The 17,789-nt window shown below is 44.3% G+C and overlaps 1 protein-coding gene across 1 annotated transcript in view; it reads right to left on the bottom strand.

Annotated features, from left to right (window-relative positions):
- Nucleotides 1–206: 206 nt before the first annotated feature.
- The window catches only part of LOC106573190 (cat eye syndrome critical region protein 2 homolog), a 67,940-nt gene continuing 50,357 nt past the window's right edge, over nucleotides 207–17,789 (bottom strand). The window contains 4 exon segments of the mRNA XM_014147966.2: nucleotides 207–1,216; nucleotides 1,343–1,410; nucleotides 1,513–2,819; nucleotides 2,822–3,357. Coding sequence (XP_014003441.2) covers nucleotides 1,362–1,410; nucleotides 1,513–2,819; nucleotides 2,822–3,357 — 1,892 coding nt within the window. The 3' untranslated portion in view covers nucleotides 207–1,216; nucleotides 1,343–1,361.

Here is a 17,789-nt window from a genome sequence, read left to right on the forward strand (position 1 = left end):
AGGAATGGGCCAAAATTCACCCAACTTACTGTGGGGGAAGCTTGTGGAAGGCTACCCGAAACGTTTGACCCAAGTTAAGCAATTTAAAGGCAATGCTACCAAATACTAATGGAGTGTATGTAAACTTTTGACCCACTGGGAATGTGATGAAAGAAATAAAAGCTGAAATAAATCATTCTCTCATTTCACATTCTTAAAATAAAGTGCTGATCCTAACTGACCTAAGACAGGGAATTGTTACTAGGATTAAACGTCAGGAATTGTGAAAAACAGAGTTTAAATGTATTTGGCTAAGGTGTATGTAAACTATCGACTTCAACTGTGATATATATATATATATATATAAACAAGCACTAACGTAAAAATTCCAAGGCCACTCCAGTATGTGTAGACTATCCCTAGTGCATAGCAGAGAAGGCTCTCTGCAGGTCTATATCTATCATTCACACATACATTCAACAAAAAGGAAACGGCAAGGCCTGTTTGTCGACAGGGTTCTGATGACGGCTTCTCTACAGTCTTAAAGTTCCTCCTTTACTACACCTGAGTTTAAAAAGGTTTGGGGGGAAAAAAACAGAAACAATAACACCAGCCCTCTTCTCATCACCGGATACATTTTTCTCTTCTGTAGAGGTTCTGATAGGACCGAAGGGGCTGGAGGTCCATAGGAGAGCTATAGTCAGGGGAAGAGCCTTCCTCCAGACAAAACCCAATGACCAGTAGCTTTGTCCAACCAGTGTGAGGCTGCAGACAGAGGAGCAGGATCTCCAGATGTTCTTGCAGGAAGGGACCAGCTGTACACACAGTCTGAACTGGAAGTCCACTGGCAGACAGAGCCATGTCTCTGCAGAGAGGCAGTCTCAGTGAGGGTTCCACATGAAGCAGACAGACATCCCCAAAGGGCAAAGAACTCATTCCCTAAAGAGATTCCCAAATAAATATGTTTCCCTTGTCTGCACACACTGCATATTTTCTGTCTGATGCAGTGAGAGCAGTACTTACTGGTGCCCCGTGACACAGACAGACCGAGACAAGACAACGGACAAGACTCCATTTTGAGCCGCTCCACAGCAGAGAACATCACGGTTCCAACAGCTCAGTCACATTTAAAGGCTTATGACAGGAGACACACAGGCAACCACACAGGTTATCGTCATGGGAGGATGATATGCAGGCACTGCTTTGTGTACAGGTTTTTGTTGCTTTTGTCCTTTACCTGGATTGTGGGGAAAAGGAATGAAAAAAGGAGATTAATCATTGAAACATTGAAATATGACTGGGATTCTGAAATATTGATTGGTGATTGCCCTTCACCCTCCTCCACCATTGAATAATCGCTCACCCTGCGCCCACAGAGTTGTTCAAACTCCCTGTTTACTGCTGGGACCGCTGGGAGACATCATCTGTTGCCTACAACATTACATAATAGATATCAGTAACCTCCTCTTCCTAGCCATCAAAGCAAAATAACATAAATTAACAGTTAGAATCTCCAGTGTAGCTCTTTCTTACCCTGGGTGAAGGAAGTGTTCGGGTGCCAGGCCTCTCTGCTGGACCATCATGCTCTGGAAGTGGCCTCCAACCTGGGGATGTCTGTACATGGCTATGCGGGTCTGCCCCGGGGGAAAGGGCAGGTGCTGGGGCCGGTGCAGGGCTTCCATGAGGTGGGGGTGGGGTCTCTGGGGGGCGTAGTGTCCACTGGGGTAACCTGGCTGGTTGGGGTATGGAGCATGAGACATCATGTGGGGAGGCGGGGCCCCGCCCTGCTGCATCCCAGTATGCACTGCTCGGGAATCGTACAGGAAGTTGGCCACGTGAGGTGGGGCCTGGGCACTCCGGCGGCGTGCGGCAGCGTTGTGGCTGTCCAGGTCCAGGATCTCTTTGGGGCTCTCTGGCCGCTCTGAGCTCTCCTCTACCCGAGCAGGCTGATGCTTCACAGGGCTGCCGGCCTCCCTACTCTCCTTCTCCACAGATCCTCCACGGGGGCCGTCAGGCAGGGGATTGGGGGACATCAGGCTGCCCCCGGAGCCCTCAGAACCCAGGGGGGAGCCCATGCTGCTGCCCTCCTTCAGGCGCCCATTGACGTTGGCACTGGCTGCAGGCAGGTAGGTGTTGGAGGGCATGGGTTGGCGAGGCTGGTACTGCTGCTGCCTGTGCCACTCCTCGGAGAGGTAGCCCCCCCGGCTATTGCCTTGGGGCTGGGGGTAGAAGTGTTGCTGCTGGTACTGGGGGTACATGTTAGGGTGGCCCTGGGGATGCTGCTGCTGGGCCATGTGGTATGGATAGGCAGCTCCTCGCTGGTGGTAGGTGGGGTAGCCGGCAGGGTTATGGTGGGGGTTCATGGTCTGGGGAACAGGTTGGTTCGGGTAAGGCTGTTGATTTGAAGGGGGCATGGGTTTGCCCATAGGTTGACCATAGTGCAGATGTGTTGGGCTGCCCATGCCATATTGACCCATGGCTCCATTCTCCTGGCCCTGTGAGTGGGGGGGCATGGCTGGGTTGTGACCAGGTGCCGGTCCCCTTGGCCCCTGGTTACCGGGCTGTGTCTGTTGTGCCTTGGGACTGAACGACTGTTGTTTATAGATGCCAGTTGGAGGTCCAGACTTCGTCATGCTGGAGTTACCAGAGCTGCCTCCAGAGTCCCTCCTGCTAGTGGGCTCACTTGGCCTCTGGTCGGCTGGGCTGGGCTGGGGAGGCAGGGAGGTGAGAGGTGCTGGCTGGGGTGGACCAGGGCCAGGCTGGGCCCCCTGGGGGGGCGCTCTGTGGCATTCCATGCATGGAGATTGGTTGAGGGGCATTCTGAGCCACATGTGGAGGTGTGTTCTGAGAGTTTTGTTGGTGGGGGTTTTGGGATCCTTGCTGTGGGGCATTCCGAGTGATATGTTGAGGGATGTTTTGTTGCTGTGCATTCTGGGTATTGTGTTGATGGGCGTTCTGAAGGTGAGTGGCATTCTCTAGGATTTGCTGGGGGGGGGCTCTGGATAATATGCTGTGGAGCATTCTGGGAGTGAGGGGTCTGGGGGCCATTGTGGGGGTGCAGAGGATGAACAATGGAAGGGTTGTTCTGATGAGGGGGAGTTTGGCTGACAGATTGTCCTCTGCTCTCCCCCTCTTGGTTGTCGTTTGTCTCTGAGCTCTGTGGGAGTCCCAGCCCAGACGCAGCCTGCTCCCCGGTCCCGCTAACCCTCTCCTGTGATCTGCCCCAGTTTGGAGCAGAGGGGCTCTGCATGCTCCGAGTGGGGCGACTGGGAGGCTCTGTGGGACTGGGGAACGAGGTGCGTTCCTGTTCAGATGGGACGGGGGTTACCCGAGCTCCTGCATGGTTGTTGTTGGATGTTTCGGGATCTGACGTGGACCCTGTCAAGACAGATCATTTAGTGAGTGGAAGGTTGTTAGTGAACAACAAAAAAAACGACTAAATTATCTTTTGACTAAAATCTGACTAGTAAGTGGACTGGACAATAGTTTTTGGAGAGATTGAGTGCTTTATGACATTAGTAAAATTGTAAGGCTTTCTCATTGCAATGTTGCACTGCGTTAGTGTTGTCACAATACCAGAATTTTGACTTTGATACGGATACCAGGTTTAATATCACGATGCTCGATACCAAAACGATTGTTGATACCGAAACGATACCACGGCAAAAAAAAAAAAAAAAGGTATTAGTTACACAGAATAACCACTGGGCTATAGTATATTTTTACATTGAACAGTATCTTGATAACTGGTAGAACAATTCAAAAACAGAATATCTATTATGATTAAAACATTTTGTATTTTACCCCCTTTTCGTGATAGCCAATTGCTATCTTGTTTCATCGCTGCAACTCCCGAACGGGCTCGGGAGAGGCGAAGGTCGAGTCATGCATCTTCGAAACATGACTCGCCAAACTGCGCTTCTTAACACCAATCCGCTTAACCCGGAAGCCAGCCGCACCAATGTGTCAGAGGAAACATTGTCCAACCAACGACTGAGGTCAGCCTGCAGGTGCCCGGCCCACCACAAGGAGTCACTAGAGGGCAATGAGCCAAGTAAAGCCCCTCCTGCCAAACCCGGACGATGCTGGGCCAATTGTGCACCGCCCTATGGATCAGTGATCCAGCCCAGGATCGAACCCGGGTCTGTAGTGACGCCTCTAGCACTGCGATGCAGGGCCTTAGACCGCTGCGCCACTCGGGAGGCCCACAAAATAATTTTTGAAATACATCAACTGTTCCAACATTTAATTTTATACATGTCAGGGTTAATTAAAATGGCCATAATATTGGATCAAATTACATTCATTAAAGCGAAATAAGTGAATATATTAAATAAATAGTTTAGTTCCAAAACGACATAAAAAAAAAAAAAACACCTTCAAGCTCATTTCTGAAGCTTCTGTATTGCAATAGTCTACACACCATAGAAAGACTATGGATTTTACACAGCATACAACGATTCCCAGAGTACATTTCAACTCCCAGGGTGTAACGCTCCACCTAGGGCTGTTGGCTGGCTAGTGGCTACTGCTACTAATCCCAGACAAATGCGAAGTAATCTAAATATATTGCTGTCATTGCTGAGTGCATTTCACGTTACTTTTGGGTTGTAATCATATTATAATGCTCAGTACTCACATGAATGTCACACTGAATATATGTTCATGGCATTGTCCCTCATAGTTATAATTTAGTTGCTAGTAGTATAGCAGTACAATGCAAATGTCATGTCTTAAATAGTTTGTCGTTTTGCCACCCAACCTCCCTTGCACTGCTTTATAACACCTTTTGCATAGTTGTTTCGGTGGGCTTGCCCTCACCATCTGCTCTGTAAGCAAAGTACTCCCAAAGTTCGCTTCTGGAGCCTGTGTCAGCTGTGTGCGCAAGCAGCCTGGACAGCCTACTACTGCCACCTTGAAGATTCAAAACAAATTACTAGACAGACTATCCTCTCAATCCGTATATGACATGAAACATTTGACAGAAGTACTGAAAGTGACAAAAATTCTAGTATCGAACTGTTTTTCATGTTCTAGTATTGAAAAAGTGTCGAAGTTTCATGCCCAGGTCATTCACGAGTCACCTCTTTGCCTGGCAGGGTTGCCATGTCTGCGGTTTTCCGGCAAAATTGGGATACTTTGAAAACTGTTGCGGATTAAAATGTATTGGTCGCGGGTTGCAGGTTTTTGGGCTGCTTCTAAATTGCACCGTGGTCGCCATGGCATTTAAAAAATGTAATACAAATATATAATAATTTCACTTTGACCTGCTGCTGCTGACTGTCAGGCAGGCGGTTGCTGAGTGTTGTTGTGGGTAGGGAGGGGGAGGGCCGTGTGTGTGTGTGTGTGTGTGTGTGTTGAGCACAGCACTACAATAGGCAGCTGAGTCACGAGTGAGAGGAGAGCAGCACACCACACAGTTTCTAAACCCAAAGGCCCAACATTGTGAGATGTCCGGGAAAGCTTGCGAAACAGACCAAGCCGGGGTTAGCTGTTTGAGAAGTCAATAAGAAAAGTGAGGAATTCTTCCTTAGTTGTTCATTTTCTCAAAATCTAAAGGCACAACCTAAATTCAAGCCAATGTCTTCAGTAGTTTAACATGTTATTAATCCAACCTCAAGACAGTGATAAACTAACATGTTTTCATTATAGTCAAAAACAACTTCATATCGAAGGAGTGCCTTTGATTTGATGGCCTGCAAATGCACAGTTCAGCACGAAATGACTGTTAGACCCAATGACGTGTTTCGATGCATGAGCTTAGCTAGCTAATGTCGCCATGACATTGCCTACAAGCAATGTTCCCTCCAATTGTTTTGGGCAATGAGCAAATTTCAGGTCTGCTGTGTGCAAACTTGAATTCTGTGCAACTTCCGTTGCGCGTTTAATATGAACACGGAGGCCGTACACGCTTTAAGCTACAAGTAGGCTACTGTGTCTATTTGATCATAATGTAGGCCTACCAGAGTCGCCTACCATCAAAAACAACGGAGATAATGCATACCATAATATTTTAACATGGAAATAGCTGTTCTATCATTCAGCCAACAGTAGTGTTCAATGTAGGCCAGACAAAAAAAAAACACGCAGGGCTTGACATTAACCTGTTTATCCACTTGTCCTTCAGACAAGGAGGTGACTGAAAATGTGTTGTTTGATGCAAGAAACCACTTTACAAGATAAAATAATCTTTATATTCCTATTCCATTATTACACAGAATCAGACAAATTATACTACGCTCTGCCTATTGGCTACTTAGCTTATTCAAGACCATCTCAAAATACAACACTGCCCCTTTAAGACAAAAAAAAGCTCTTTACCTGACTTGCTTTTCAAAGATGTCTCCCCCATTGTTGACTAGAAATGTGAAAAGTGTGCAAAGCAGTCAAGGCAAAGGGTTGCTACTTTGAAGAAACTAAAATATATTTGGATTTGTTTAACACTTTTTTGGTTATTACATGATTCCATATGTTGGTCATAGATGATGTCTTCACTATTATTCTACAATGTAGAAAATAGTCAAAATAAAGAAAAACCCTTGAATGAGTAGGTGTGACTGGTACTCTCTGTGTGTGTGTGTGATTGATAACTACATTTATTATTTATTTATACATAATGTCAATTGGGACGGTTCAAACTGCACTTCGGGACGGTGATGGAAAAATGTTAGTCTTGAGGACTACCTGGTATGATGACTCCTTGCTGTCCCCAGTCCACCTGGCCGTGCTGCTGCTCCAGTTTCAACTGTTCTGCCTGCGGCTATGGAACCCTGACCTGTTCACCGGACGTGCTTGTTGCACCCTTGACAACTACTATGATTATTATTATTTGTCATTTATGAACATTTTAACATCTTGACCATGTTCTGTTATAATATCCACCCTGCACAGCCAGAAGAGGACTGGCCACCCCTCATAGCCTGGTTCCTCTCTAGGTTTCTTCCTAGGTTTTTGGCCTTTCTAGGGAGTTTTTCCTAGGGAGTTTTTCCTAGCCACCGTGCTTCTTTCACATGCTTTGCTTGCTGTTTGGGGTTTTAGGCTGGGTTTCTGTACAGCACTTTGAGAATATCAGCTGATGTACGAAGGGCTATATAAAAATAAATTTGTTTTGATTGATTGAGCCTTGTACGTAGCACGCTAGCTAGCCAACATTGGCCAGAAAGTTGAAGTCCATAGAGAGAGAGAGCGGCAAGCAGCAGTACAGAGGTGAGGACAGAGAGGAACCAATGAACTCCATTGCTGACTATCAAATAATAAGAGTAGTGATTGATTAGTAGAATAAAAAAAACTCTTGATGTACTGGACTCCTGATGGATCTGCTCTCTTTCCTTTCCATCTTGCTCCAGAGGGATGGAGCCACACATTAATTGACTTTTATACTCCAGTTGAAAATGAGATTATTTTAGAACAATGTGACTTGTAATAACACTATTTCAATGTTTAACATTGTGTTACCACCATTAGCAGTGAAGATGACACCGGAGAACAAGGCCGACGTTTTACGAATTCCTAACCAATTGTGTTCTTCTGTTCTTTTCTTTGCGTTGTTTGTAACTTATTTTGTACATAATGTTGCTGCTACGGTGTCTTATGACCGAAAAGAACTTCAGGACATCAGACCTGCGATTACTCACCACGGACTGGCAGAATCCTTTTTTTCCTTTAACCTGTAAAGCTAGGGGGCAGTATTGAGAATTTTGGAAAAAATATGTGCCCATTTTTAACTGCCTCCTACACCAACTCAGAAGCTAGAATATGCATATTATTGTTCAGGTTTGGATAGAAAACACCCTAAAGTTTCTAAAACTGTTTGAATGGTGTCTGTGAGTATAACAGAACTCCTATGGCAGGCAAAAACCTGACAAGGTTTCATGCAGGAAGTGGCCTGTCTGAACGATGACGAGGCAGCCTCTGGCTGAAACAGATTATCGCCTTATCCAAGTGGCCGATCAGAGGACCATTGAATGAGGTGCGTGCACGATTCGCCCCCGTGGAGAAATTTCATTCGGCTGTTTAGCTTATTGCAGATCCCCGGTCGGAATATTATCGCTTTTCTACGAGATAAATGGCATAAAAATTGGTTTTAAACAGCGGTTGACATGCTTCGAAGTACGGTAATGGAATATTTAGACATTTTTTGTCACGCCATGCGCCATACCGTTATTTACCATTCGTATAGTGTCTAGAACGCACGAACAAAACAGAGGATATTTGGATATAACGATGGATTATTTGGGACCAAACCTACATTTGTTATTGAAGTAGAAGTCCTGGGAGTGCATTCTGACGAAGAACAGGAAAGGTAAGAACATTTTTCTTATAGGAAATAGGATTTTGGTGAAGGCTAATCTTGCCGGGTGTCTAAATAGTCATATGTTTGAGAAATTGAAGTAATAGTATTTCAAACGATTCAAAAATCGCGCCACTGAATTCAGGTGGCTGTTACGTAGGTGGGACGAATTCGTCCCGCCTTGCCCATAGAGGTTAACGAGTCCGCCGTGAATGATATACTGCTTTCCCAGGAACAGGCCCAGATCCCCGTCATTTGCGTGAAGAGAAGGCGGAGAAAAAAAAGGGGCCAGAGGGCATACATACAATTTACACAATAGAACCTGGTTGTTTTCCACCCTAAAACAATTTACACAATAGAACCTGGTTGTTTTCCACCCCAAAACAGCCTTCTGAGAATTCGTAGGCGACCCACACTTCCTTCCATTCTGCTAGCAAACGTGCAATCTTTGGAAAATAAAAATAGATGACCTACGCGGAAGATTAAACTACCAACGAGACATTCAAAACTATAATATCTTATGCTTCACAGAGTCGTGGCTGAACGTTGACATTATCAACATATGGCTGGTTGGTTATACGCTGCATCGGCAGGATAGAACAGTGGCGTCTAGTAAGACGAGGGGCAGCGGACTATGTATTTTTGTAAATAACAGTTGGTGCACGATAGCTAAGAAAGTCTCTAGCTATTGCTCGCCTGAGGTATCCTGAGTATCTCATGATAAGCTGTAGACCACACTATCTACCTAGAGAGTTTCTGTATTTTTCATAGCTGTCTACATGCCATCACAAACTGATGATGGCACTAAGACCGCACTAAATGAGCTGTATTCCACCATAAGCAAACAGGAAAACACTCACCCTGAGGCGGTGCGCCTAGTAGCCTGGGACTTCAATTAAGGGAAACTTGCATACCACCCTAACAGAGCCACAGATGATGCAATCTCTATTGCACTCCACACTGCCCTTTCCCACATGGACAAAAGTTTTGAGAATGACACAAATATTAATTTTCACAAAGTCTGCTGCCTGAGTTTGTATGATGGCAATTTGCATATACTCCAGAATGTTATGAAGAGTGATCAGATGAATTGCAATGAATTGCAAAGTCCCTCTTTGCCATGCAAATGAACTGAATCCCCCCAAAAACATTTCCACTGCATTTCAGCCCTGCCACAAAAGGACCAGCTGACATCATGTCAGTGATTCTCTCGTTAACCTCTTGGGGCTAGGTGGGACGCTAGCGTGCCACCCGTGGTGCACTCCATCAACAGCAGGTGCATTTCAAGAGCGGCAAATTTGAATCCAAATAAATGTCAAAATTCAAATTTTTCAAAAATACAACTATGTTACACCATTTGAAAGATAAACATCTCCTTAATCTAACCACGTTTTACGATTTCAAAAAGGTTTTACGGCGAAAGCATAAATTTAGAGTATGTTAGGACAGTACATTTACAAGAGTTGTGTGTAATGTTTTGTCAAGTCAAAGACAGGGTCACCAAAACCATAAAACCAGCTAAAATGATGCACTAACCTTTTACAATCTCCATCAGATGACACTCCTAGGACATTATGTTAGACAATGCATGCATTTTTAGTTCTATCAAGTTCATATTTATATACAAAAACAGCGTTTTACTATGGCATTGATGTTGAGGAAATCGTTTCCCTCCAATAACCGGCAGTCAAGTCAGCGTCAGAAATTAAATAATTAAAATTAGAAAACATTGGTAAAATATTATATTGTCATTTAAAGAATTATAGATTTACATCTCTTGAACGCAATCAACTTGCCAGATTTAAAAATAACCTTACTGGGAAATCACACTCTGCAATAATCTGAGCACTGCGCCCAGAAAAATACGCGTTGCGATACAGACTAGACGTCATGTTGGGGAGATCTAAAATCGAAAATACTATGTAAATAATCCATTACCTTTGATTCTCTTCATCAGATGTCACTTCCAGGTATCACAGGTCCATAACGAATGTAGTTTTGTTCAAAAAAGCTCATCATTTATGTCCAAAAATCTCCGTCTCGTTAGCACATGATGTAAGCCAGCCGGACTTCTCGTCATGAACGAGGGGAAAAAATATATTTCCGTTCGTTCAAACATGTCAAACGTTGTATAGCATAAATCATTAGGGCCTTTTTAACCAGAACATGAATAATATTCAAGGTGGACGAATGCATACTCTTTTATAACGTATTGGAACGAGGGTACCCAACATGAACTAGCGCGCCAGGTGTCTAATGGGACATCACCGTTCCATGGCTCTTGTTCGGTCAGATCTCCCTCCAGAAGACTCAAAACACTTTGTAAAGGCTGGTGACATCTAGTGGAAGCAATAGGAAGTGCCAAAATATTCCTAAACCCCTGTGTTTTTCAATGGGATAGGTTTAAAGTCAATACAACACATCAGGTATCCACTTCCTGTCAGAAAATGTCTCAGGGTTTTGCCTGCCAAATGAGTTCTGTTATACTCACAGACACCATTCAAACAGTTTTGGAAACTTTAGAGTGTTTTCTATCCATATATAATAAGTATATGCATATTCTAGTTACTGGGTAGGATTAGTAACCAGATTAAATCGGGTACATTTTTTTTATCCAGACGTGCAAATGCTGCCCCCTAGACCCAACAGGTTAACACAGGTGTGAGTGTTGACGAGGACAAGGCTGGCGATCACTCTGTCATGCTGATTGAGTTCGAATAACAGACTGGAAGCTTCAAAAGGAGGGTAGTGCTTGGAATTATTGTTCTTCCTCTGTCAACCATGGTTACCTGCAAGGAAACACGTGCCGTCATCATTGTTTGCACAACAAGGGCTTCACAGGCAAGGATATTGCTGCCAGTAAGATTGCACCTAAATCAACCATTTATCGGATCATCAAGAACTTCAAGGAGAGCGGTTCAATTGTTGTGAAGAAGGCTTCAGGGCACCCAAGAAAGTCCAGCAAGCGCCAGGACCGTCTCCTAAAGTTGATTCAGCTGCGGGATCGGGGCACCACCAGTACAGAGCTTGCTCAGGAATGGCAGCAGGCAGGTGTGAGTGCATCTGCACGCACAGTGAGGCGAAGACTTTTGGAGGATGGCCTGGCAGCAAAGAAGCCACTTCTCTCCAGGAAAAACATCAGGGACAGACTGATATTCTGCAAAATGTACAGGGATTGGACTGCTGAGGACTGGGGTAAAGTCATTTTCTCTGATATATCCCCGTTCCGATTGCATGGGGCATCCGGAAAAAAGCTTGTCCGGAGAAGACAAGGTGAGCGCTACCATCAGTCCTGTGTCATGCCAACAGTAAAGCATCATGAGACAATTCATGTGTGGGGTTGCCTCTCAGCCAAGGAAGTGGGCTCACTCACAATTTTGCCTAAGAACACAGCCATGAATAAAGAATGGTACCAAAACATCCTCCGAGAGCAACTTCTCCCAACCATCCAGGAACAGTTTGGTGACAAACAATGCCTTTTCCAGCATGATGGAGAACCTTGCCATAAGACAAAAGTGATAACTAAGTGGCTCGGGGAACAACACTGGAAATATTGACTCTTTGCATCAACTTTATGCAATTGTCAATAAAAGCCTTTGACACTTATGAAATGCTTGTAATTATACTTCCGAATTCCATAGTAACATCTGACAAAAATATCTAAAGACACTGAGGCAGCAGACTGTGAATATGAATATTTGTGTCATTCTGAAAACTTTTGGCCATAACTGTACAGCTCAGCATCCAACACCATAGTGCCCTCAAAGCTCATCAATTAGCTAAGGACCCTGGGACAAAACACCTCCCTCTGCAACTGGATCCTGGACTTCCTTACGGGCCACCCCAGGTGTTAAGGGTAGGTAACAACACATCCACCACGCTGATTCTCAACACAGGGACCCCTCAGGCATGCATGCCCAGTCCCCTCCTATACTCCCTGTTCACTCATGACTGCACGGCCTTGCACAACTCCAACACCATCATTAAGTTTGCCGATAACAACAGTGGTAGGCCTGATCACCGACAAGACAGCCTATAGAGAGGAGGTAAGAGACCTGACGGTGTGGTGACAGGACAACAACCTCTCCCTCAACGTGATCAAGACAAAGGAGATGATTGTGGACTACAGGAAAAAGGAGGACCGAGCACGCCCCCATTCTCAGACGGGGCTGTAGTGGAGCAGGTTGAGAGCTTCAAGTTCCTTGGTGTCCACGTCACCAACAAACTATCAGGGTCCAAGCACACCAAGACAGTCGTGAAGAGGGCACGACAAAACCTATTTCCCCTCAGGAGGCTGAAAAGATTTGGCATCGGTCCTCAGATCATGAAAAGGTTCTACAGCTGCACCATCGAGAGCATCCTGACTGGTTGCATCACTGCCTGGTATGGCAACTGCTAGGCCTCCGACCGCAAGGCACTACAGAGGGTAGTGCGTACGGCCCAGTGCATCACTGGGGCCAAGCTTCCTGCCATCCAGGACCTCTATACCAGGCGATGTCAGAGGAAGGCCCTAAAAATTGTCAAAGACTCCAGCCACCCTAGTCATAGACTGTTCTCTCTGCTACCGCACCACAAGCGGTACCGGAGCGCCAAGTCCAGGTCCAAGAGGCTTCTAAACACCTTCTACCCCCAAGCCATAAGACTCCTGAACATGTAATCAAATGGCCACCCAGACTATTTGCATTCCCCCCCCCCACACCACTGCTACTCTCTATTTTTATCATCTATGCATAGTCACTGTAAATAACTCTACCTACAAGTACATATTACCTCAACTAACCGGTGCCCACGCACATTGATTCTGTACCGGTGCCCCCCTGTATATAGTCTCGCTATTGTTATTTTACTGCTACTCTTTAATTACTTGTTACTTTTATTGCTTATTCATATTTTTTTAACTACATTGATGGTTAGGGGCTCGTAAGTAAGCATTTCACGAATACAACACCTGTTGACTAATAAAATTTGATTTCACAATAATGTTTCCTGAAGAAAAATAAAATGTCTTAACCATTCACTATGATCACTTCTATAGTTCAGATGAAATCATTTGGTGTGATGAACCAATAAAAGGCAGTAATTCAGAGAACAAGGTAAAGCAATTTTACCAGTTGTATTTAGATTATCCAATAGGGGTCTTCATAATGACAAATGTGGCAACCCCGGTCTTGTTGCGGCAAAACATTTTAGGAATATTTTTCAGGCCTTGTGGGCGGGTTTTGAGTGGTAATCGTATGGAAATTCTAGCTAGACCTGGTAAACCTGCGGCTTGGCAACCGCTCTCCAATCTGGCGGCAACACATCATTGAGTTTGTTTACATGGACACTGATTGACGGAAATTAGGCGCACACCATGGCTACTCTCCTGGTGGTACAACCTTCTGGTAGAAAACGGGGCAACGTTTGGAGACACTTTACTTATGTTGATTCAAACAATATCGAATGCAACGTTTCCACGGGAGAAAAATAATACCAACCTCAAGAGATAACTGAAAGCGCATCATTCCAATATATAAACTCAGCAAAAAAAGTAAAGTCCTCACTGTCAACTGCGTTAATTTTCAGCAAACTTAACATTTGTATGAACATAAGACTCAACAACAGACAAACTGAACAAGTTCCACAGACGTGTGACTAACAAATGGAATAATGTGTCTCTGAACAAAGGTGGGTCAAAATCAAAAGTAAGAGTCAATATCTGGTGTGGCCACCAGCTGCATTAAGTACTGCAGTGCATCTCTTCCTCATGGACTGCACCAGATTTGCCAGTTCTTGCTGTGAGATGTTACCCCACTCTTCCACCAAGGCACCTGCAAGTTCCCGGACATTTCTGGGGGGGAATGGCCCTAGTCCTCACCCTCCGATCCAACAGGTCCCAGACGTGCGCAATGGGATTGAGATCCAGGCTCTTCTCTGGCCATGGCAGAACACTGACACCCGTGTCTTGCAGGAAATCACGCACAGAGCGAGCAGTATGGCTAATGGCATTGTTATGCTGGAGGGTCATGTCAGGATGAGCCTGCAGGAAGGGTACCACATGAGGGGGGAGAATGTCTTCCCTGTAATGCACAGCGTTGAGATTGCCTGCAATGACAAGCTCAGCCCGATGATGCTGTGACACACCGCCCCAGACCATGACAGACCCTCCACCTCCAAATTGATCCCGCTCCAGAGTACAGGCCTCGGTGTAACGCTCATTCCTTCGACGATAAACGCAAATCCGACCATCACCCCTGGTGAGACAAAACCGCAACTCGTCAGTGAAGAGCACTTTTTGCCAGTCCTGTCTGGTCCAGCGACGGTGGGTTTGTGCCCATCGGCGACGCTGTTGATGGTGATGTCTGGTGAGGACCTGCCTTACAACAGGCCTACAAGCCCTCAGTCCAGCCTCTCTCAGCCTATTGCGGACAGTCTGAGCACTGATGGAGGGATTGTGCGTTCCTGGTGTAACTCGGGCAGTTGTTGTTGCCATCCTGTACCTGTCCCGCAGGTGTGATGTTCGGATGTACCGATCCTGTGCAGGTGTTGTTACACGTGGTCTGCCACTGCGAGGACAATCAGCTGTCCGTCCTGTAGCGCTGTCTTAGGCGTCTCTCACAGTACGGACATAGCAATTGTTTGCCCTGACCACATCTGCAGTCCTCATGCCTCCTTGCAGCATGCCTAAGGCACGTTCAGGCAGATGAGCAGGGACCCTGGGCATCTTTCTTTTGGTGTTTTTCTGAGTCAGTAGAAAGGCCTCTTTAGTGGCCTAAGTTTTCATAACTGTGACCTTAATTGCCTTAACGACTGTTCCACAGGTGCATGTTCGTTAATCGTTTATGGTTCATTGAACAAGCACGGGAAACTGTGTTTAAACCCTTATTTGGATTTACGAATTATCTTTGAAAGTCAGGGTCCTGAAAAAGGGACGTTTGTTTTTTCTGAGTTTATATATACACACACAATCAGGTAATAACAGATTGATAATGCTAGCTAGTTAGTTTGCTGCAACCTATCAAACAGAACTTTGATTAGGCCTACAATACAGCTACAATATGTGAAGGGGCAGGGCTCCAGACTGCTACCATTTAGTTGCCTTTTGCGACCCTTTGACTTGGCTGTGCGAGTTACATTTTTAATTAGTTGCGTCAGTGCGAGCTGAACATTCATTAGGTCTACATGATCACCCCACTCCAAAGTTGTAAAACATCCAAATTTTTGTCTGTTAAAACAGTAAAGTGCATTATCCTCATGATTCCTGTAATGAGTGTCTGCCCAGCCCCTAGGCCTGTTTCGCTGGGACCTGCTGCTGTGATGAGTGAGCCACTTGATGTGCTCTTAGGGAAGAAAAGGCTTCCGATTATATAACATTTCAAAAACAAATTGTGGGAAATGCATAGCTTTGAAGCAACTACTGTTGTTCTCAGCTTTCTGTGGGTATGATTTGTATTTGTCATCTCTTAATACTGAGCTCAATATCAACTATTTTACAACCAAGATATCTGATATGGCTTTAAGATATGAACCGCAAACTGCGCAATAGCCATTGTGCGTGCATAAGGTAGAAGGCTACAACTCCAAAGTTTTTTTAGGACATTAAATGTACTGTTAGCTTAATACAGGACTACTAACAGTGGGTATTATATTTAGCATTAGCGATCTGGCTAATGAGTTTTGAGTTCTCACTTCCTCATGTGGTGAATTAGCCCCAAAATAAATGGTCCTATGATAAAGTGCACGTAAAGATGTAGCCACAACTCTATTGAACAATACAATTACGAACTTTCTGGAGCCCTACTTTAACAGTAAAATATAACAATACCTTATTGTCAACCCACAATTCATGACAATCATTGGGTTCGTTTGCAGATAAAAATATCTTGAATCATGCATTTTCTGTTGTTTGATGCTGTGGAAAAATATGGTGCCACCAAATCATGGGCTGGTGCCAAAAATGGAAAAAGTTAGTGCCACCAGGGGAAAATGTTAGTCTGGAGCCCTGTCAAGGGGTGTGATTTTTAACCTGGCGCAGAGTAAAGTGTTCTCACTGCTAATTTAGCTGTTGGGAATACAATCATAAAATAGAATGTCATGCAGAAAAATATGTTAGACAAAGCAATGTATACAAGTCAGTGATTTATGTTTACTACAGGTTAATGAGGCAATACAAATGTGATGCGACTAAAATGAAAGGGAATTTATAGTTGACTAAAATGTCCTACTGTTTTCATTATTTTCACAACTAGACTAAATCATTATTCAAATTACAAAAATGGTGCTGACCTGTTGCACACTCTAAACCCACTGATGATGATGATGATTATACCCTGCTGGTCATCTACGAACGTTTGAACATCTTGGCCATGTACTGTTATAATCTCAACCCGGCACAGCCAGAAGAGGACTGGCCACCCCTCAGAGCCTGGTTCCTCTAGGTTTCTTGCCTTTCTAGGGAGTTTTTCCTAGCCACCGCATTGCTTGGTGTTTGGGGTTTTAGGCTGGAACCTAGCACTAATAGCACTTTGTGACATCGGCTGATGTAAAAAGGGCTTCATGAATACATTTGATTGATTGATTGATTCTTTACACTATCCTTGCTTGTTTTGTCAAACTGAAATTAGGCGAACTATTCACATTTTTGCAACCAGCAAATGGAGGAGGGATTTCTGCATAGTGCATCTTTAATATTACTTTAGTCTAAATGACTAGACTAAATCTAAAATGAACACTGCTGCAGTGTGATGACATATCATCTCTCAAAGCAAGTCACGAGACACTCCATTAACCTCTTGGGGCTAGGTGGGACGCTAGCGTGCCACCTGTGGTGCACTCCATCAACAGCAGGTGCATTTCAAGAGCGGCAAATTTGAATCCAAATAAATGTCAAAATTCAAATTTTTCAAAAATACAACTATGTTACACCATTTGAAAGATAAACATCTCCTTAATCTAACCACGTTTTACGATTTCAAAAAGGTTTTACGGCGAAAGCATAAATTTAGAGTATGTTAGGACAGTACATTTACAAGAGTTGTGTGTAATGTTTTGTCAAGTCAAAGACAGGGTCACCAAAACCATAAAACCAGCTAAAATGATACACTAACCTTTTACAATCTCCATCAGATGACACTCCTAGGACATTATGTTAGACAATGCATGCATTTTTAGTTCTATCAAGTTCATATTTATATACAAAAACAGCGTTTTACTATGGCATTGATGTTGAGGAAATCGTTTCCCTCCAATAACCGGCAGTCAAGTCAGCGTCAGAAATTAAATAATTAAAATTAGAAAACATTGTTAAAATATTATATTGTCATTTAAAGAATTATAGATTTACATCTTTTGAACGCAATCAACTTGCCAGATTTAAAAATAACCTTACTGGGAAATCACACTTTGCAATAATCTGAGCACTGTGCCCAGAAAAATACGCGTTGCGATACAGACTAGACGTCATGTTGGGGAGATCTAAAATCGAAAATACTATGTAAATAATCCATTACCTTTGATTCTCTTCATCAGATGTCACTTCCAG

Source organism: Salmo salar, chromosome ssa16 (assembly GCF_905237065.1).
Source record: "Salmo salar chromosome ssa16, Ssal_v3.1, whole genome shotgun sequence".
NCBI lineage: Eukaryota > Metazoa > Chordata > Actinopteri > Salmoniformes > Salmonidae > Salmo > Salmo salar.